Here is a 22,721-nt window from a genome sequence, read left to right as displayed (position 1 = left end):
TAGATTAATGAAAGAAAGAGCCCACTTCAATGTGTCTTTTAAAAGACCTTGAACTGTTTTCTCCTGAACTCTGCCAAATGCATCAATGTACTCTTTGTTTAATATAATGTAATATGCATGCTGTAACATGAGTTTGTAATTTTATGTAATTTATCTGACAACTTCAAAAAGGACCAACTAAAATTGAATTAAATACTGAAAGTATTTAAAGTACTGTACACTTGTACACTGAATATCTCTTTAATGAAGTATAAAAGAGCATCTTTATCTCCCTCTAGTGGCAGATAAAGTACCGCTTACGTCATACGACTGCGACAACCTCCACAGACGTCACACGCTGTCAAATGTGAGGATTACTGAACACATTTCGCCCAGTTTTCGGGTCTGTATTCGGGCAAAATGTCCGTGTTTCACGACGAAGTAGAGATCGAGGACTTTGAATATGATGAAGACACAGAGACGTATTATTTCCCCTGTCCGTGTGGCGACAGATTCGCCATAACTAAAGTAAGTAGAGTTATACCATGATGGTTAGCTAACGATGAGTAATAGGAGGATAAACCCACCTAAACCCACTTTACCTTCATTTTTATTTGACGAATAGAGTTTACCCACGTTTTTATAGACAGGCATAAAATAAATAAATAAATCACATGAAATTCTCAGTATTTATCTTAGCAAGTAGTAGCCCCGATATAAGATGCGCCAACGTCCTTTGAAAAAATCAGTCAGTATTTTGTCGCCATGTTATCGGCAAATTTACATACTTGCCAGAACATGACTTGAGACCATTTATGAATCGTTATTGTCTTCTGATAAATTCGGCATATTGATAAGCCAACAATCACCATTTTATTTAAATAAAATCTGAAGTTTTTCAACTGAACCACGCTGCTCGCTACCGCCCACCACGGTGTATTTCGGTGGAGGAAGATAGTGGTAATAACAGGCGACCCAAATCTAAAAGTGTATGTTTTATTGAAATAAGTGCAGGTTGGTTTATTGGGTGTATGCCGGATTGAAGAGTAAATCGTATTGCTTCGTAAAACGTCTTAAATCATGTTCTATGAGATGTGTACCTCTGCGGATAGCAAGGCCGGATTAAATTTCCAGATTTTTTAAAACGGAGTTTGGTGCGTCTTTCAGTATGAGAAAGAACATCACGCAACAGGGCGAAGCGTTATCAAACATTATGAGGATAGGAAAAATACAGAAAATAATGCTTTTCAAAGAATGCTTTTCTGAGAACATTATTTGTTTATATTGGTGGTCGTTTGCCTTATGATGCTAACTGATTTTAGGTCATAGTTCATCCATGTATTCATTACCATTACATCACTGTTTGTGTAACATTGTTTGGTTGAGAAAGTATGTTGAGATTGTAGATTCCCAAAGCCATAGTTTCTTTGTTAACTTATAATGAAGTATGTCAGAGAGGCAGACTGTAAATTGACCTGGATCTTAAATAACCTGCTAACACTTACAGATTCAAACATCAGCCAGTATTGAGCAAAGTAGGAATTTAGAAATGGAAAGTTTGTCAGAAACCTGTAAGCAGATCTGTCTGTCCCGCTGCTGTTCCCACAGGAAGACCTGGAGAGCGGAGAGGAGGTGGCCACCTGCCCCAGCTGCTCGTTGATTGTTAAAGTCATCTATGATAAGGTTGGTCAATAGTTTTGCTAGGTGGCTAAATAAATATAATCTCCTTTTTAATCTGGATGGCTAGACTGGCAGCAGATTTATTGAAAAGCATGACTGTACATAACCAGAATTATGCGAGCAGAGAGTAAATCTGTGTGGAGCGAGGCACTAACACTGCCAGGCTGACCAAATGTTGTGTTAATAACTTTATATTTTTAATAAAGTGTTAATTTTGGCCATCTGGGGGGACAATATTTCTACTATACACAATACTTTATTTGAATTTGTAATGTTGTCAGCAAATTCACCAGTCCAATGTGACAAAAAAAATATTATACAGTATGTATGTGTGTATTTTAAAATTTGGATATGACCTTTTATACATAATTTGTTCAATTTGCAGTCAATACTTCAGTGAGTTTATGTACAAACCTATTTTTATAGCACTTTCCAAAACAGTCACAAAGTTCTTACAATGGATAAAATCACATAAAAGCCACAGCAAAAGCCATAACGGATCATTACGGAAAAGCAAGTGTACAAAAATGAGTTTGAAGAAGTTAACAGTGTAATGCTGATGTGTCAGAGAGTCTGACTGCTGTGTTTTGCTGCTGTGTGTCTGCAGGAGGAGTTCATGTCAGGAGAAATGATCGAGGCTCCGTCAGCAGAAAGCAAACTGCAGCTGGTTCAGTCCTGACAGACCGGACCACACTGCCTCTGTCACCGTGTATCAGCCAAACCAGAGTTTACTTCTAAAAACACTGATTTATCCAGGCAGATGCCCTGCTTCACGTTTACAGTTACATATCATTACTGTCGGGTGAAAACCTTGTGCCTCCAAAATGTCAACCAGAGCTGCAACTAATGATTAGTTTCATCGCTGATTAATCCATTTATTTTTCAATTAATCATTTAGTGTATAAAATGTCAGAATAATGACAAATGTCCACCACAAGTTCCCAGATTCCAAAGTGATTCTTCAGATTTCTTCCTCAGTTTGACCAGCAGCCAAAAAACCCAAAGGATTAATTTAATAATGAGATGAAACAGAGAAAATCAGCAAATCCTAACAATTGAGAAGCTGTATCCAGCAAATATTTGGTATTTTTAGTTGATAAATGAATAAAATGATTAATCGATTATCAAAGTTATAATCGATAAATTTTCTGTCAATTGTCTAATCGATTAATTGGCTGATCGTTTCAGCACTAATATCAAGTGTTCAGGAACTAAGAAAAACAGCCTTGTTTTTAGTTTGATGACGATGCATTTTTTTTATGTTATCCGATGGGTTTTGAAAGGGTTGCATCAGCTAAACAGCTGCAGAGTTTTCTCAAACTCTCATTTTTTTGGTTTAGGTTAAAAAAATATATATATATTTGCACACCTAAAGGTCTTTGAGTGACAGGTGCGTAGGACAATAACCAAAAAGGTAGATGCTGAGAAAGGAATATAGTCCCACACACTGTCTACACTTGCATGATAATTTACGAGGTTTTCACGTGACAACATTTATATATTCACACCTGGGAGCTGAGCAGCAACATGGTGACTGAGTGCCTTGCTTAAGGGCACTAAAGTAGTCGATGTTAAGGGAGAGGAGAGGAGTTGGGAACCCTAACCTGACCTGCATCCTCACAACAAGAGACCTGGTTTCAACACCGCTTGGTCTTTTGATACATGGTCAGGTCCGAGGACACTGTGCGCACAAGATCTGTAAATATCTGTCTTTTAGTGTCTTAAATTATATATTTTATCTGTTGTGAATACTTGTGCTTATTTGATGGTGAATAGTATTAAAAGTAAAACACATGAAGCAAGCCTTTTTGTATTTGCTCTACTTGTGGTTGCAGAGTTTGTCCATTAGAGGGAGCAACTGGACAGGAAGAGTTGAGCTGCATATTGATACTGAACACTGAGGAAAAGGGGGGATGGGTATGAGTTGAAACTTGGGATACTAACAAGCTTTGACCCGCTATGCAGCTATAACAGTGGATTGTTTTGGTTGACAGACACCTCTGATCAGTTCTGACTTTCACAGTGTCCAAATGGAACCAGAGGGAATTTTCCATCATTTCTGGTTGTCCAAAAAAAGATGGAAACAAAATCCACTGGACTTAAAATGAAGAGTTGAAGATGTTTTGCTACCTGGATGACTGACACTTCCATCTTTAAGTCCAGTGGAGTTTACCTCTATCTATTTTGGACAGCTTACTACCTGGATGCTGCTTTCTTGATCAGTTCTCCCTTGATTAAAAAGAGATTTTTACTCTTATTGCAAAAAATATATATAGGTTAAATACACCAAAACAGAAAGGTCCAGATGCATTACCTTAGTTGGCTGAGAATACATTTTGTTGCACCTATATTGAAAATCTAATGTTTTTATTTTCTTTTGATCCTAAACATCAATCTGTGAATCTGAGTCTCTGACATCTTGGTTCAGCCTCTTTTCCTCTCAAGTGTTTCATTCAGATTCTCTCCAGATCCAGTTTTGTTTTTGTTTACAAATCATTCTGTTCTTATAATGGGTGAAATAATAATTAATAATTACATTTTTTAAAAACTATTTCTTTAACAGCCATGGTGTGGATGTTGTTCTCATGAAATGCTGAAAGCTGAGCTCAGTCTAGAGATTCTTCTTGTTTTCAGAGAGAATCAGATCAACTAATAAAGAAAAGCAGAACAGAGGAACCTGAAAGCAGAAACAGTCAATATTAGTGTTGGACAGTTAAAGGCTTTAACATCATTTTACTCCTCTATTCATTTACATGTTAAGACTGAAAGGGGGCGGGGCCACAATCCCTTATTTGGGCTGAAAAATGACGTCACACTTGAGACAATTTGTGTTGTGGCGGCTCAATAATTGCAGGCTGGCTTCTCTTAGTTATAATCGCAAAGTGTGCATCTGTAAGAATGCACTGTGTTCTCCCAAGACTTGATGGAAATAATGGTTCTTGAGACAGTTGATCAATTTACTGCACTTTAATACAGTATGAACATCTTACATGTGTGTGTGTGGTTCTGAAAGATGAAACAATACAAAATAGCCATTAATAACAGCTCACTCATAGTAAATGCGGTAGCATTCAATCACCACAAATATCCAATAGCCTACAGCTTGGCTACAACCCACAAACTAACAACTAGCATTAGACTACAGTTTCCCAGTGGGCTAATATAACCTAGGAGTTTGCTAGGAACGTAGATAATCATTCAGAAACTGTATGCATCATTGGCAACATTATACGTAACTTACCAATGGTAAGAAACTGCCAGAAACATAAACATAACATAACCAGGCGATGACAATGTATGTAAGTAAACAGTACAACTTACATTTCTCTGGACGCACACACGGGAATGCAAGCGGTGGATCAACTGTGAAATTAAGTAGCAACTTAAGCTAACCAGACAAGAAAACGAAAGGGCTGTGTCATGCCTTCTTATTTGCTCCAATAAACTGATAAGGCTCTGCTCGGCCGAGTCCGCGGCAGCGCCCCCAAGTGGCTGGGCCCCCGAACTACCTGTCTACTATATAACCTTCAGAACAATTTGACAATGTAAATCAATGATGTCATACATTACATTTCTCTTGATTTTGAGATGAAATTACTCACAACTTATAAAACAACAGAACAAGATATTGGTTTATTTTAGGTTAATTATAATTACGTTTTTTAAAAGATTTTTGGAAACTGCTTGTTGGAAAAGATGAAGACCAAACAATGTTCATTTAGGCAAAACTTTAATTCTGATAAACAATTATAGAAAAGTAGATTGTATAGTTGATGAGATGAGAATAAAATACCAAATAAAACAAAGGTGCAAAAGAAAGATATTTTAACCTGTCAATCATCAACAGACTCTAAGATGAACAACCATAACTTGATTCTGTCTGGTTTCATTTCTCATTCATTTCATTTTCACAATAAAATGTTCATGTTCTTGTACGTGTGTGTTGTTAAAACCCTGTTCAGTTTCCCAACACACAGAATACACTCTGTTTACACTGACTGATGGATGTTTGTTTGTTTACAGTAAAACGAGTAGGAAACACAGATGAAAATACAAACGTTAATATTCTCACATTAAGATGTAGGTGAGTGTGTGTGTGAGATCATGTCCAGAGTGAACTATCATTTCAGCAGCTGTCTTTGGTCAGCAGTCTTAGTGTTTCTCTCTCCCTCCTCCATCTGACAAGAGACACTGAGGAACCAGGCCCAGACCAAAGCCAAAACCCAGGGTAGAGTGGTTCAGTGAATGTGGAGTGGAAGGTGTGGATGTGGATCAGTGTGTCAGAGGAAACTCTGTAGAAGGACAGAGAGCCAGCAGGCCAGTCCAGATACACTGCTACTCTGTCAGAGGAGGTGGAGGAAGGTATGACTATTCTTCTGTTATTGTGACAGACAGAGTAACGAACATCGGAGCAGGACAGACTCCAGGACTTTTCATTCCCTCCAATCAAGCAGTCAGCACCCCTTCCTCTCCTTCTGATTCCTCTGTAAGTCACTCCTATAGAAACCTCTCCTTCCCTCTCAACCTCCCAGTAACAGCGACCAGTCAGACCATTTCTACACAGCAGCTGTTCCCAGAAGTCAAATCTCTCTGGGTGATCAGGATATGGCTGCTGCGCTCTCACTGTCACCTTTCTGTTGTCTTCAGACAGGAAGAGGTTTCTGTTTGCTGTGTTTGGGTCCAGTGTGAGTTCACAGGCATCTGATGGAGAGAACAAGACACAATACAGCAGATTTATATATAATAGACCTATTGTGTTTATTATTTGTTGATTTATTAACATTGTTCATTTCTTCAGTTTCATGATGACACATTTTGTCAGCCATCCTTTTTCACAGTAGGATTTTAATAAATAGATGCCACATACATGAGCTTTCTATTTAAATAGAAATGTGTGCTGCTTTGTTTGCATGAATCAAACTAAATACACACTTACACTTCCTCAGACCTGGTTTCAACATCTGCACTCCACCATGGTCCACACTGGGGGGGTTAAATTAAGTCAGACCAGCATAAGCTCTTTGATGATGGAAACAAATAACCTTCATAACCTTCCATATGAGTGATTTTCTTATTTTCCATACATCATGTCATGGGACCAGCTGTTTCATTGCCTGCCTCACTTCCTGGCCTGCCTGCCTCTCCTCTCTGATCTCTTTGTCTAGTGTCTTGTTGTGTTTCTAGATCCTGTTCAGATCTTCGATCAGTCCAGTCCAACCCAGCTCCTCCCTGCACCAGCTGGCCACCAGCTTAATTCACAATTACTCTAGCAACATATATACCAGTCACTTTCCCTTCAGTCCCTGCCAGATAGTCTAGTGTGTTTTGCCTAGCTTTCCCGCATTTCTTCATGTTCCTGTTTGTGTTAATCAATTACCTCTGTGTGTCTGCATCTGGGTCCTAGTTTGCCTGCCTATCACACATCATTCATATCCACCATTACATATTAAACAATATTCCTTATCTGTGAGCTCTCAGCCTTCTAGCAGACGTTGCCTCTCCATACCTGAGAGAGTCCAGTCTCCAGTGTGGATCCTCCAGTCCAGCAGAGAGCAGCTTCACTCCTGAGGCTCCTGGATGATTGTAGCTCAGGTCCAGCTCTCTCAGATGGGAGGGGTTGGAGCTCAGAGCTGAGGCCAGATAAGCACAGCCTTCCTCTGTGAGCAGACAGCCTGACAGCCTGCACACACACACACACACACACACACACACACACACACACACACACACATAGATACAAAACAAGATACACATTAGATATTGTGTCAGATATTGAAAATAGTTGTGGCAATGCAGCCAAATTCTTGCAAAAAATGTAAATGTCCATGCAAACAGTTGACCCAGTGATCGGCTCTGTGGCTTCAGTTGGTTCATTTTGAGAGTTTTCCACTCAGTTTGTGACAGAATCTTAGAAGTCCCTTCTAGTATTTTAGGTTTCAGCAACTGATGCTGCAAGGACAGGAAATAGTGAAATATCATCATGGAAAGTAATTCATAGGGGCTACAAAACAGTGCTAAATGTTGGTATCACAACTGGTTTAAAAATCATGTAAGTAGAGAAAATCCTACACAGGTCAGGTGTTTATTTACTGACATTAACCTGCATGTAAAGAAGGATTTAAATGGTCATCTGTTGAATAGACTCCTGGAGAATCCTGACCTGAGAGAGTTTGAAATAAGAAATGTGTCAAATCAAATAAAAAAACTGTAAATGGATCTTACCTGAGAGACTCCAGTCTACAGTGTGGACTCTTCAGTCCAGCAGAGAGCAGCTTCACTCCTGAAACCTGCAGGTCATTGTTACTCAGGTCCAGCTCTCTCAGACGAGAGGACTGGGAGCTGAGAACTGAGGCCAGAGCTTCACAGCCTCTCTCTGACAGATTACAGCCACTCAGCCTGAAGGAGAATTAGTGATGAAGACAAACAATAACATTGACAATATATTTTTTTTCCTCTGTATGAATATTAGGTTTAATATACTGAATCTATCCAGTTTTCTATGCACTTACAAAGATTTATTGACATCTGATAGTCAGTAGTTCCTTGGGCTTGGAAAGCCTAGCCTAGCAAAATGATCTGAGGGCAAACTGCAGTCTAGACTGACGCTCATATTCAACTTTTTATTCATTCTTACCTAGTATGAAGTCCAGAAATGGTAAATTATGGTAAAGAGCACACATAAGTCTGTACTTAATGTTTCGATTTGTTTAGACTCTCCCGCTATTTAAAGTTGCAGGATGACAGGTTACCAAAAATAAACAAGCTACTTGTGAGTCATGTGACTTTTGTTTACAAGCCCTGGTTCGCTTGTATTTGGGCAGTGTGAACCTGAACGAACCAAATAAGAAAAAATATTACAAAGTAGACTTTTCAACTATGGTTTGGATTGAATAAAACAAACTATAGGTGTGATGCACCCTAAGAGCTCTGCATTAACTTGTGGACAAACCTAGTCCTGCTTCAGGGCCGTGCACAGACATTTTGGGGGGCAGGTGCTCAAGCGAAAAAAAAGGGCACCCCTCTCATAATTATTTATAAAAAATAAAGTAACATACAGTAGCACATCTTTAATTACTTACATATTTATTTATTTCAATACCCATACACTCATGCAGATGTTTAATACTCAACAGATTTCTACAAAATTACTATTTACACAGAGACGATGGTCTTTAGCATTCACTATTTGTACATGACTATTTCAGCATGACTCTGCTCTGGACTCTGACTTTTCTTCTTCATCTGTGATGGGGTTCTGTATCAGGTGGCAATACATCTCCCTCATCCTCCTTACTGCTAGATTGCCTGATCCAGGATAGGAGAGAGCTGCTACCCTGGGCTGCCTGCTGTAGCTCCCTTTCTTTCTGTTTTCTTAGCCTGTCCTTTTTTGGCATTATGCTGCAATTGGTAAATCAGCTAAATCAATGTTGTGCATGATAATTAAGGGTTAATCTCCCAAAAATAGACCAACACGATATGATGTTTATTTGGGTAAGACTGCTTGGTGACAGAGTCGATGCATTATAACAGTAAGCCTCACCAGACTGTAACTGTCAGTGGCCCAACTTCAAGTACCCTACCACATAGCTACTTTTTCTGCAGACAAATTTTAATGGGCTTTTTGTCATTTGGCAATGTTTTAATAATATTTAAGGTCAATACATGATATAGATTACTAGCTAGCTTATATAAGGTTAGTACAAAATACTAATATTCAGCTAAAGTAACTTCATGTCTGATTTAGAATCACCAAACCACTTTGTGTAGTTAAAATAAATTGTGGGCCTATAATAAGATTTCAATAAAATGAGATGAACATCAACAACACTACTAAATATCCAAATACAGCAGTTTTCAGCTGAAAAAAGTGGTTTTGGGGTTTAGTTACTCTTTAAAACAAATTTCCTACATTTCTACACCACCTAACCTCTTGGATTAAGTCAAGAAACAGCAACCCTGTATAATGTTAACCAAAAATGTAAAATTATGTTATGTTACTAGATTTCAGCATTGAGGTACATTCATGATTTTGCATAGGCATACTAACCTAAAAACCTATTATTGGGAATCGCAATACAGTTTCACAGCGACAGACACAGAGCGTCCCCATAACCATGGTAACTCACTCTCACTCCTGCCTGCATGCATACGGCGCGAGAGGAGAGGGAGAGATGCAGAAGAGCCGCTGACTGAGATTACTCTGAGCAGCATGCATGGGAATAAATTACAATATAATAGATTTGTGTATATTTCTCGTTATTCAGATGGTCTTAATAACTCGCTGCTACACAGTGCTGCTCTGTCGTCGCGCCGTGACGTTTATGAATTGAATTGATTGAATTGAATGAATGTTTTTCACTGCGTGAGAAAATGGACTTGTGGCATGACAGTGTGTGATAAATGTCAATTGTGTGACTCTCACGGTCAATGCGTGAGAGTTGGCAGCCCTGTGAGCTCGCTTGACCTATGAAACTGCCAATCAGAATTATTTACTTATTAATTGAAGGTGCCGGAACGCCGTTCCGGATCGTTCCGGCCCACTTTAACCCCTGGTGACAAACAATGCCGAGGCTTAGGGCAAACACTATCGTTACCTGGCTGTCACCAATGAAGGCAGGTCAGGGAGACGTGAATGCTGCTCCGCAGGGCGCTCGATATGCGTGCGTTAACTGTGGTGGCTGTGACAAGGGAAGTCAAAGAGGGAGGGGCAGGGGCTCGTGTGGTCTCGCAGACTTGCGGAATTAGAACTCAGATGCAGTTGTCGGGCATTACAACATGCTTTTCATTGAGAATTGATGCCATGGGCCAAATTTAAAAACTAAAATATAAAATGAGAAAAAGAAATAGAAAAAAAAATGTCTTGCAAAAAGGGCACTTATCTAGTCAGAGGTCAAAAGGGCAGGTGCTTGAGCACCACCTGGGGTCTATCTGTGCACGTGCCTGTCCTGCTTCAAATGTGATCAGTGAAATTTTAATATTAATTCTGTATCTAAGTGATAACCAGAAGAGAGATACCTAGCTGCTCTATTCAGAACAAGCTGGAGATGTGACAGCGAATTATGGTAGAGACGGGAATATAGAGAAGTGCAGTAATCTAAATGAAAGAGCATGGATGATCTTTTCTAAATCCTTCACGTTCATGGTTGTGTATATGAATTTGGATCAGAATAAAAGAAGTGCTGGAAAATTCCAAAACTTTCTTTCCAGTGAAACTGAAATGGAACTTGAAAATGCTGATCTAAAATGTCTCTGAAATCCTGATATACGTATATCTTGCAGGATCACCCTTCGCAGATTCAGGAATCCAGACCTGTTTTGAGAACACAGACCGCGGTTTGGAGAAATGTGTCAAATCAATTGAGAAAAAACTTTAAATGGATCTTACCTGAAAGTCTCCAGTCTACAGTGTGGACTCTCCAGTCCAGCAGAGAGCAGCTTCACTCCTGAATCCTGCAGGTCATTGTTACTGAGGTCCAGCTCTCTCAGACTAGAGGACTGGGAGCTGAGAACTGAGGCCAGAGCTTCACAGCCTCTCTCTGACAGATTACAGACACTCAGCCTGAAGGAGAATTAGTGATGAAAATAAACAAGAACTTTGAAAATATTTCTTTTTTTTTCTTCTGTATGAATATTAGGTTTAATATATTGAATCTATCCAGTTGCACTTACAAAGATTTATTGGAGGCTTTGACCACTGGCAGCAGCCTCAGAAGACCCTTCTGTGAAGCAGCGTATTTCTGCAGGTCAAACACGTCCAGCTCTTCTTCTGAAGACAGTAAGATGAAGACCAGAGCCGACCACTGAGCAGGGGAGAGATCGTCTGTGGAGAGACTTCCTGATCTCAGGTACTGTTGGATCTCCTCCACTAGAGAACGGTCATTCAGCTCATTCAGACAGTGGAACAGATTGATGCTTCTCTCTGGAGAGAGATTCTTTCTGATCTTCTTCTTGATGTACTGGATGGTTTCCTGATTGGTCTGTGAGCTACTTCCTGTCTGTGTCAGCAGGTCTAGTAGGAGAGTCTGATTGGTTTTCAGTGAAAGACCCAGGAGGAAGCGGAGGAACAAGTCCAGGTGTCCATTTGGACTCTGTAAGGCCTTGTCCACAGCACTCTGGTAGAGGTGATTTTCCTGAGATTTGTCTCTTGGTTGAGATGTTGTGGAGGTTGATTGTGGTTCTGACAGCAGATTGACACCAGAGTCGATGAATGAGACGATGACATAAACAGCAGCCAGAAACTCCTGAAGGCTCAGATGGACAAAGCAGAACACCTGGTCCTGGTACAGCCCACGCTCCTCTTTAAAGATCTGTGTGAACACTCCTGAGTACACTGAGGCTGCTCTGATATCAATGCCACACTCTGTCAGGTCGGCGTCATAGAAGATCAGGTTGCCTTTCTCCAGCTGCTCAAAAGCCAGTTTTCCCAGAGAGAGAATCATCTTCCTGCTCTCTGTATTCCAGTGTGGATCTGTCTCAGCTCTCCTATGATACTTGACGTTCTGCAGTTTGGACTGAACCACCAGGAAGTGGATGTACATCTCTGTCAGGGTCTTGGGCAGGTCTCCTCTCTCACTGGTTTTCAACACATGCTCTAGAACTGTAGCAGTGATCCAGCAGAAGACTGGGATGTGGCACATGATGTGGAGGCTTCGTGAAGTCTTGATGTGGGAGGTGATTCTGCTGGCCTGCTCCTCATCTCTGAATCTCTTCCTGAAGTACTCCTCCTTCTGTGGGCCAGTGAAGCCTCTCACCTCTGTCATCATGTCAACGCACTCAGGAGGGATCTGATTGGCTGCTGCAGGTCGTGTGGTTATCCAGAGGCGAGCAGAGGGAAGCAGTTTCCCCTTGATGAGGTTTGTCAGCAGCACATCCACTGAGGTTGACTCTGTAACATTAGTCAGGATCTTGTTCTTCTTGAAGTCTAGAGGAAGTCGACACTCATCCAGACCGTCAATGATGAACACAACCTGGAACATATCAAACCTGCAGATTCCTGATTCTTTGGTGTCATTAAAGAAGTGATGAAGAAGTTCCACCAAGCTGTACTTTTTCCCTTTCAGCAGATTCAGCTCTCGGAAAGTCAATGGAAATATGAACTGTATATCCTGGTTGGCTTTGTCTTCAGCCCAGTCCAGAGTGAACTTCTGTGTTAAGACTGTTTTCCCAATGCCAGCCACTCCCTTTGTCATCAATGTTCTGATTGGTTCATCTCTTCCAGGTAAGGGTTTAAAGATGTCTTCACATTTGATTGGTGTTTCTGGTCTCACTGGTTTCCTGGATGCTGCTTCAATCTGTCTGACCTCATGTTCATCATTGACCTCTCCACTCTCTCCCTCTGTGATGTAAAGCTCTGTGTAGATCTGATTCAGAAGTGTTGGGTTTCCTGCTTTAGCAATCCCCTCAAACACACACTGAAACTTCTCCTTCAGATCAGATTTGAGTTGATGTTGGCAGATGGGAGCAAACGTTTCTGAATGAACAAACAACAAATTAAATCAATGAGTGGATTTCAGTGTGGATGTATATATTTTCCATGATATCTATTCAGCTCATCAGTAGTGGACAAACATTTTCTGACTGTCTGTGCAGCCCAGAAGAATTTTATAGATCTGATGCAGATGTGTACAGCATATTTACAGCAGAGGTTGGAAATGTAAACATCTTTCATTTTCCCTACATTTCCCCTTTTCATGATGTTAAACCTGTTAAAAGCCTCTTACTGCTCTGCAGAAAGTCAGCCAGCTCCTCCTGCTTCATTCTCCTCAGGAAGTGCAATGTGATCTGCAGAAAAGCCTCTCTGCTGCTCCTCCTTTGCTCTTCCTCCTCACCGTTCACCACCTCCTCATCCTCCCTCTGCCTCTCTGAGCATTCTGGGTAATCTGGACTCAGAACCCTCTGGAACCTTTTCAGCTCGTTCTTCACAAAAGTGACAATGCTCTCCTCAAGAAGCTGGAACAGAATATTATATAAATTAAAGTTTCACATTAAAATCGTGGAACACAACATCAAATCCATCTTGCATGGTTTGAAAGCCCACTGGTCTAAAGAGTGCAGCATGGGGACTATAATGACCAAAATGGTTGATTTGCATTTTCTTTGTAGCTGAAGTAAAAGGTGTTGTTGTACATTTACACACCATAAATATGGAGTCCACATCTGTTTGATGCTCCTGGGCAGACTGACCACTGGAAACCTCTTTCCTTTGATGGTGAACTCTGTGGAGAAAACATTAAATATTAGGACTCCAGATATCAACACACACATACACACACAGACACACACACACTGTGGAGCCCCAGGTCAGAGACACAGCCCCACTGTGTTTCAGCACCAGGGACAGCGTGGAGTTAACCCTCTGAACTGGCACCTGAAAACCAATGCCCCAGTCGGAGAAGATCTTCAGTTCTCCTTTGTCCGTGCCCTTTTTTCCCCCACATTATGAACAGAAATCTTTGTTTTTTCACCTGCAACTTGTGTCACCACGTCTATTTCTTTAGAATTAGAGTGCCTCTGAAAAAGCAGAGTGCCACAACACACACACACACACACATTGTTAAAGGTGTTGTGTTCTGATGAATCCTGGCAGAAACACAAGAGGTGCATTCCATTTGGCCAAAATGCGTCTTCTACTCCATCCTTGCGGCCTCGACTCCTTGCTGACCACACTTCAAACGGCACTTCAATGTGGCGCGTGCAAGGGTGTTCCAATTGAGAAGACACGGTTCACTCGCTTCCTCTCCTCCTCGCAATCTTCTCCTCATCTCCCCCGTGACCTTTCACCGAAGAGTCAAGGAGGATACACGAGGCAAGGAGACAAGGATAAATCCTTACCAAATGGAATGCACCCAAGGTGAACTCCTCTGTAAATGCTGCTCTGGCGTGGCTTTCCTGAAGCATGTCGTAACACTAAGTATATCTTTAAGTCATTCTTCAAGACACTCGTTCATTTCACAAGGCTTTCCCGAAAATACTTGCAACTCAAGCAGTACATGAAATATGTCGGTCATATAGTCGTGAGACTTCAAGAATCTCTTTGCAGGAGCCGTGAAGGCGAGATCCTTGAGCAGACAGGCCACTGTCGTACCTAAACTCTGCACTCCACAACATCAAAACCATTAGAGGCATTTCCTTTTTGCCCCAATCCTTGCAATGCATTTATTATTAGGCTGTACCAAATTTGAGCGTACGCTTTAGTCTACATTAATACCCTATGCCTTATGCAGTCAGCTATTTTGCACTGTTCTAAGCAAATCCCAGGCAACTGGCCGACTAGGGCTGTGATGGTTACCGCATTACCGCATTGCTGCAATACCGCGGTCACGTGAAACCTACCACAGGGTTGAGCTTATGACCGTCATCACCGCATTTTTTTTTTACGTTTTATTGTATACATTATTACATAAAATATTACAGGCACATCACCAAAAACGCTTACCAATTAAATGATGAACAGTGACAAACTATAAGATATTTAAAAAACATGATTGTTCATCTGAATTTACTGCATGGAATTCTTGAAATGTGCCGTGGAGTTTTGATGCCGTTGACTTGGTGGATGGAAAAAAGGAGGAGGGAGAGACTTTCACATCCGTCTATCAGCACCCTGTGGCCTGTTGCGAGTATGTTGCAGGGAGAAAGTTGCAAAAATGTATTTACAATCTTTGTTTTATAGAATTCTGAAAACGCAGGCCTTCAAAGCCCAAATATTTGGAAAAACTCGTGGAAGGATGAGACTATAGCATTTCCAGTGTTTGAGAAATTGAGAAATTGAGAAATGCTTTAGGGACAGACGTGGAATGGACATACCTGTAGACATTTATTTATTTATTTAGTATAGACCTTCATCAGAGAGGCTATAACAAATAGGCTATAGCCTAGTACGATTTTCTTGCGCTCTAGTCAGTATCCTTCCCCTTCCTCTTGTGAGTCATGTGAGCTTGCTCCTCTCTGTACCCCAAACTACTTCCACTAACTCTTGTTCTCAGTCTTTATCATTTCACAGTAAAATAAAAAAATCTAATATTGATAAATATATCAATAGCCTACATACTATACAAAATCTAATATTGATAAACAATAGAAAATGTTGCAGTGTCTGGGGTTGGTGGGGACTTCTGTCCTCATTTGACCTCAGACAGGTCACTACCCCTCCCACACACAAACAACGGCCAATACACTCGATCTGATTGTGACTAGAAACTGCAACAGCAAATTTGACTGTCACCCCCTTACATCTGTCAGACCACTTTATTCAGTTCACGGTTTCCTTACCGGAACATCCTCACGTTCCGCCATAAATGGTCTCCTTCCGACGAAACCTCTGGTCCCTCACACCGGCTCAGCTCTCCAATGAGGTCTCGGCTACCACGCCCCCTCATAATGAATTCTCCTCACCCCAAATAAGCTACAGACACACTCTGCTCCTCGCCAGCCGCCTCTCTAAACAATCTCTGCCCACTCTCATCCGAACCTGCTCATAACACCCCCTCTATCACCACCACTTACTATAAGGAGAAAATCAGCAGCACCAAAGACGCTCAAAAAATATTTTCAGCTTTTAACACACTCCTCAACCCTCCACCACCTCCACCCTCAACTTTGCTCACTGCTGACTGCTTTGCATCCTTCTTTACTAATAAGGTCTCTGTCATCAGTAATCAGTTCTCTGAGCCTGACCAACTCAGTATGCCGCCGTCAGCTAACAGGGCCTCACTCCTCTCATTTTCCCATCTTACCGAGAACCAAGTCTCTAGGCTTCTGCTTGACTCTCGTCCCACTACCTGTCCGTTGGACCCCATACCCTCCAACCTCCTGCAGGCCATCTTGCCCACACTTATCCCTGCAGTCACACACATCATCAACTCCTCACTTACAATGGGTGTGTTCCCCACTGCTTTTAAGCAACCCCGGGTTACCCCGCTGCTAAAGAAACCTACACTCAACCCATCTCAGGTTGAAAATTACAGGCCGGTTTCACTCCTCACCTTCCTTTCCAAGACACTTGAGCGCACAGTCTTTAATCAAGTCTCTAAATTCCTTTCTGAGAACAACCTGTATGATCCTAACCAGTCTGGTTTCATACGCGGACACTCTACCGAGACTGCCGAGAGCACTCTTGTCTGTAGTGGAAACACTGCGATCAGCTAGAGCTGCTGGTCAGTCCTCTGTTCTGATGTTGCTTGACCTATCGGCTGCCTTTGACACAGTTAATCACCAAATCCTCCTCTCCACACTCGCTGAGCTTGGTTTCTCAGGATCTGCCCTCCGCTGGTTTGAGTCCTGCCTCTCAGGAAGATCTTTTAGAGTGTCTTGGTGAGTTGAACTGTCTAAATCACACTGCTTGTCCACAGGGGAACCTCAAGGGTCAGTGCTTGGACCCCTTCTCTTTTCAATATACACCACCTCACTTGGTGCAGTCATCCGCTCACATGGCTTCTCATTCATATGCTGATGACACCCAGCTCTTCTTATCGTTCCCGCTAGACGACCCCACAGTCTCGGCGCGGATATCGGCACGCCTCGCCGATATCTCGGCATGGATGAAGGAACGCCACCTTCAGCTTAACCTATCAAAGACTGAGCTCCTTGTCATCCTAGCCAGTCCCTCTGTACAACAACAGATCAGTATCCAGCTCGAATCAGCTCAGCTCATTCCCACAAAGTCTGCCAGAAACTTGGGTGTCATGATTGATGTCCAACTAACCTTTAAGGAGCATGTGGCTTCTGTTGCTTGGTCATGCCAATTTGCCCTGTACAACATCAGGAAGATTAGACCCTACCTGTCTGAACATGCAGCACAACTCCTGGTACAGGCTCTTGTAATGTCACGTCTTGACTACTGCAACTCCTTACTGGCAGGGCTCCCGGCATGTACGCTCAAACCTCTGCAGATGATCCAGAACATGGTGGCGCGTCTGGTCTTCAACCAGCCCAAAAGAGCACATGTCACTCCGCTGTTCATATCCCTCCACTGGCTCCCAGTCTCTGCCCACATCAAGTTCAAGTCCTTGATGCTCACCTACAAAGCAGCAAACAAAACGGCTCCTACCTACCTGAACTCCCTCATTCAGGTCTATGCTCCCTCCCGCTCACTACGCTCTGCCAAGGAGCGGCGCCCTTGGCAAGGCCCTAAGTCTCTAGCCAGACTCTTCTCTTGTGTGGTTCCTCGGTGGTGGAACGAGTTACCAAACTCCATTTGATCCGCAGAGTCCCTCTCAATCTTTAAGAAAAGGCTAAAGACCCAGCTCTTCTAGTGAACACCTTCTCACCTGATGGACGGTGTAATATAAATAAAGAAATCTTTATCTGCCTCTATGCAACTGCCTCGTGGCACCTATGTCCTGTCGGACTAGAACTTAGTTTTATGGCACTTACTCTCATGTTCTCTCCTAACTAGATCCTTGGTTGTGTTTTATTAAAATCTCATGTGTACGTCGCTTTGTGTTCAATTCTTTTTTTTTTGTTATTTTCTTTCCTTATTTTTTAAGTGTCCAAACATAGAAACCAACCAATAAAAAATATAAACCAAGCAGCAAAGAGTACAGAAACATTGAAAATAAAATACAAATATACCAATATATATATATACACACACATATATACACCCCCACCCACACACACACACCCCTCCCCTCTGTTATTCAGTGTTGCACTTCTAAGGGGACAATTTTGAAGAATTCACAATACCACTGGTTTACTGTTGGCGGTTGTTCTTTTATCCAGTTCCCAAGAATACATTTCCGAGCTATAAACAATATTTTCTTCAAAAGGTTAAACTGATTCCTGTCTAGTGGTGGCTTATCTTCCAAAACTCCTAACACAAACATCCAGGGTTTTTTCTCCAGATTGCAACACAACATACCTTCTAGTTCTGTCTTTACATTATCCCAAAAAATTGCAATATGTGGGCAAGACCAAAATAAGTGACCATGGTGGCCTTTCACATTTTTGCATTTGTTACACATTTTGGAAAACTGTGGGTTCATTTTCTTGCAAATAACCGGCGTTCTGTGTACTCATTGCATATCATCTTATACTGTGTTTCCTGAGCTCTACTACATAGAAACAGCTGGCCTCGAGCATGGCCTTAGTCCAGTTTTCAGCTACAGGGCCCGGGCTTAACTCGGTTTCCCAAGCTCTGATTATAGCCCTTGACGTGTCACCTTTTACATACAGAGTATCATAGAACAAGGACATAAAATGTTGTGAAATATCGGGCCTTAGCAACAGCTTATCCACCTCTCTCTTTATTGGACTGCCCACAGGTAACATCATATTTGACTTGATAAAATGTCTGATCTGTAGATACCCAAAGAACTGGTTATCAGGGATTTCAAATTTGTCATGGATTTGAGGGAACTCTCTTGGTCAAATAAATCAGATATTGCCCTTATCCCTTTACTGTGCCAATGTGAAAAATGCTTTTCTTTATCCCAGGGGGGAAGGCCTTGTTCCCTATGATTGGGGTCAGGGCAGACGAGTAGTTGTTTCTCCCTAAGTGTTTACAGATATCTCTCCATACATGTAAAGTATTATTTAAGACAGGATTATGCTTTATTTTTGTCCCCACCTCTTTACTGTCACCTGTCATGATGCTTATCAATGAGTATGGTGAAGCAGATCATTGGTCATTACTAAGCCATTTCGATTCAGAGTCTGCACTGATCCATTCACGCATTATACGAGCAGGACATGCCCAATTATAAAATAATATATTAGGAACTGCCAGGCCTTCTTTTGAGACAGGTCGCTGCAATTTACAAATTTTCAACCTGGGTCTCTTCCTGTGCCAAATACATTTTGAGAAAGACCGATTTATTTCATTTATTGCCTTTTTGGGTAGGTATAATGGAAGCATTTGGAGGGGATATAGGAGTTCATCATCTTTCCCATCCATCAGATTTTGGATCAGAAAGAGGCAAAAGAAAAATAAGTAAACACCCCAGGGCGGAAAAGAAAGATACTCAAAAAAAACAACAAACAGCACAAAAAAGTGGTCTTTGCCTCAAATACCTGTCATAAATTTGGGGTGGAAATTCATATAGTGCAATTCATATCTCTCCTTGTCAATTCCCCTTCCTAAGTATATTCATAATATAAAAAGATGGGGCAGAGAGAGACGCATTTTGAAACCCTGCCGCTGCGATTAGGACTTAGCCTTAATGGTTCGTGCTCTACTGGTTGTGCCCCAGATTCTTGAAGTTGATCTTCAAGTAGATCTTGAAAATTTGTTGTCATACTTTTGGGAAACTCACACGAAACTTTCAAGAACTCTCTTGAAGTACTGCGTGAAGCTTGTTGTGAGTTTTCAAGGTACATCATTATTGGGAAAGCCAGCTCTGATTATTGGATGTGATGTTATGAAGGAGTATGAAGTATGACGGACCAATTCTTCATCTCATGACTTGATACCTCTTCTTAGGAGAGCTGATAATAACAAACTCATTTGTTTTAAATTCTTACCTTTGCTCAGCAGAGTGGTGTCCATCGCTGAAGTCAATAAGGCAAACCTTAGACCGGTCACTCTTCATGGACACATAGCTGGGTAGAAGGGCGTCTAGTCTCTCCTGCTGGATCCTGATCGAAACACAGCATTGACAAAAGAAGGATAGTTTTAACTTAAAGAAAAGCAGGATTTTGGCTAGAAGGTCACCAGTTCAAATCCCAGAACCAGATAGAAAATCTGAGAGAAGAGTGAATGAATAATATTCTCCCCTTCCTCAACAGCCACTATTGTAGCTGCCGAACTTCTAGATAATTTAAATTCTAAAACTGTGAATGTTATTGATGTCATAGCTCCTGCTAGGGTCAAATAGATTTCTGGTAAGCAAAAAGCACCGTGGAAATGTTACATCTGTAAAAATCCAAAAAAAGGAGTGTTGAAAGGCTGAGCATTAATGGCAAAAAACAAAACTATGACATAGTTACACTACAGAGAGACTTTATAATTACCATTCAGATTTGAGGCGGTAGACAATCCTTTTTTTCTAACATCATTAACAACAATATTAATACATGCATTTACCACTGTTGATACGCTGACTAATCCCTGCTACCAATAGCTCCTGAACTCCTTTCCACTAGCAAATGCAATGTGTTTGCTAATTTTTTTGTGATAAAATTCAAGGCATTAGACAAGCCATCCATACCTCCATGTCAAACAAAATAAATTGTGCCACCGCTGCATTCAGATAAAAGTATATTGGTAAACATGACATGAGTTCCAAGCCACTGACTGCATAACTCTTGAGGAAATTGTTATATCTTAAGCCGTCCACCTGTTGCCTTTATGCTCTGCCTACAAGCTTCTTTAAAAAAGTTTACATAGTTTACAAATTTACATAGCTCTTTCACCGAATGACTATGGTCCCATAGATTTGCTGCTTCAGTGCATTAAACAAATTAATGATTGGATGTGCCTGAATTTCCTCTGACTAAATAAAGACAAAACTGATATGATTGTCTTAAAGAAAAGGCGCATAAAGAAAGGCTGAAAGTTAGTGCTGACTTTGAATCTCTCTCTGCATGCTAAAAACCAGGCCAGAAACCTTGGTGTAATTGTGGACTCAGATCTAAATTTTAATAGCCACATCAAATTAATAACAAAATCAGCCTATTATCATCTTAAAAATATAACAAGAATTAGAGGATTCATGCCCAAACAAGCCTTAGAAAAGCTCATCCACAGCTGTATCTCTAGTAGGTTAGACCAGTGGTTCTCAAACTTTTTCACGTCAAGGACCCCTAAACTGACACAAATTAGACCACGGATCCCCATTTGATACGATTTTTGCTTTTAGATGTTTTATTACAGAAAGTGTATGAAACCCATGACCAAAATAGTCATACATTCTGTCATTGTGTTACTTATGGATGGAATTATAGTGAAAATAAATGATTCCCCTTTTTGCTGGGGACCCCCTGGAACCCCCTCAAGGACCCCTGGGGGTCCCCGGACCCCACTTTGAGAACCACTGGGTTAGACTACTGTAATGGTCTTTTTTCAGGTCTACCCAAAAAGGCCGTCAGACAGCTACAGCTGATTCAGAAGGCTGCTCCTAGAGTTTTAACTAAAACTAAGAAAGCTGAACACATTACACCATTTCTCAGGTCTCTGCACTGACTCCCAGTTTGTCAAAAAATTTACTTTAAAATACAGTTGGTCGTCTATAAATCGCTCAATGGTTTAGAACAAAATACCTCTCTGACTTCCTCTTACCATATGAAGCCTCTAGACCCCTTAGGTCATCTGAGGCCAGTCTGCTAACTAGTCCCAGAATAAAAACAAAGCATGATGAGGCAGAATTTAGTTATTATGCTACACAGAGCTGGAACAAACTTCCAGATTTCAGAAGTGCCCCAACTTTGACCACCAAAACGGCTCAAAACGCAACTTGATCTTTATTCTCTTTTTATGCATTTTATTTTTTTTATTTATTTATTCTTATACACTTTATCTTTGTATTTGATTTTTGTTATTGATCTTATTCTGTATTTCTTAGCCTACTTTCTTACTTATTTTCTATACCTTGTGTAAAGCACTTTGAATTGCCTTGTGTACGAAATGTGCTATATAAGTAAACTTGCCTTGCCTTACATGACAATGGTTAAACAAGAGCAATGTTACATATTATTGTTAAAATCTTACTCTCTTCAGAGGGAATTTGTTCTTTAAAATGCTTTGTTAATGCTATGATTAAATAGTAACATTATGTTGGCTTACATTGTTTCAGAAGAATGTTTTCTTTTAAATCCAATAGGGTGATTCATAGACCGGTCACTCTTCATGGACACACAGCTGGGTTCAGGGGAGTCTGGTCTCTCCTGCTGGATCCTGATAGAAACACTATGGAAACAGTGAAGGTATCCGTGTCCTTATGAAGACAAATTTACTTTCTTAGTAATGCTAACATACTAAGACAATGATGACTTACATATTTTCAGACACATGTTGTCTTTTAAAAAAAATAGGTCGATCCATAGAGTGGTCACTCTTCATGGACACACAGCTGGGTTCAGGGGAGTCTGGTCTCTCCTGCTGGACTGGGCTTCAACACAACAGA

The 22,721-nt window shown here is 41.0% G+C and overlaps 2 protein-coding genes across 2 annotated transcripts in view; one reads left to right on the top strand and one right to left on the bottom strand.

Annotated features, from left to right (window-relative positions):
- The first annotated feature begins 338 nt into the window (after nt 1–338).
- Nucleotides 339–3,722, top strand: dph3 (diphthamide biosynthesis 3). Its single transcript, XM_071539642.1, has 3 exons — nt 339–507; nt 1,588–1,662; nt 2,267–3,722. The coding sequence occupies exons 1-3, from the start codon at nt 400–402 to the stop codon at nt 2,336–2,338; spliced, it is 255 nt and encodes an 84-aa protein (XP_071395743.1). The 5' UTR covers nt 339–399; the 3' UTR covers nt 2,339–3,722.
- A 1,681-nt stretch (nt 3,723–5,403) lies between these two features.
- LOC139661226 (NACHT, LRR and PYD domains-containing protein 3-like) overlaps nt 5,404–22,721 on the bottom strand; it is a 91,757-nt gene continuing 74,439 nt past the window's right edge. Inside the window, exons 23-26 of the mRNA XM_071539635.1 lie at nt 11,045–11,140; nt 7,166–7,339; nt 6,596–6,642; nt 5,404–6,360 (exon numbers count right to left, since the gene is read on the bottom strand). Of these exons, the coding sequence (XP_071395736.1) occupies nt 5,786–6,360; nt 6,596–6,642; nt 7,166–7,339; nt 11,045–11,140 (892 nt within the window). The 3' untranslated portion in view covers nt 5,404–5,785. The remainder of the gene's footprint in view (nt 6,361–6,595; nt 6,643–7,165; nt 7,340–11,044; nt 11,141–22,721) is intronic.

Source organism: Centroberyx affinis, unplaced genomic scaffold (genome assembly GCF_046629955.1).
Source record: "Centroberyx affinis isolate AG114_WGS23_722 - 3 ecotype Tasmania unplaced genomic scaffold, CSIRO-AGI_Caff_v1 ptg003479l_1, whole genome shotgun sequence".
Taxonomy (NCBI): Eukaryota; Metazoa; Chordata; class Actinopteri; order Beryciformes; family Berycidae; genus Centroberyx; species Centroberyx affinis.
The sequence above is the reverse complement of the archived record's forward strand: the minus strand, read 5'-3'. Positions and strand labels throughout refer to the sequence as shown.

Excerpts from the sequence above, each read along its gene's own strand:
- dph3 (XM_071539642.1), top strand. The coding sequence starts at position 400 with ATGTCCGTGTTTCACGACGAAGTAGAGATCGAGGACTTTGAATATGAT. Across the intron at positions 508-1,587 it reads ACAGATTCGCCATAACTAAA|GAAGACCTGGAGAGCGGAGA; the intron begins GTAAGTAGAGTT and ends CTGTTCCCACAG. Across the intron at positions 1,663-2,266 it reads TTAAAGTCATCTATGATAAG|GAGGAGTTCATGTCAGGAGA; the intron begins GTTGGTCAATAG and ends GTGTGTCTGCAG.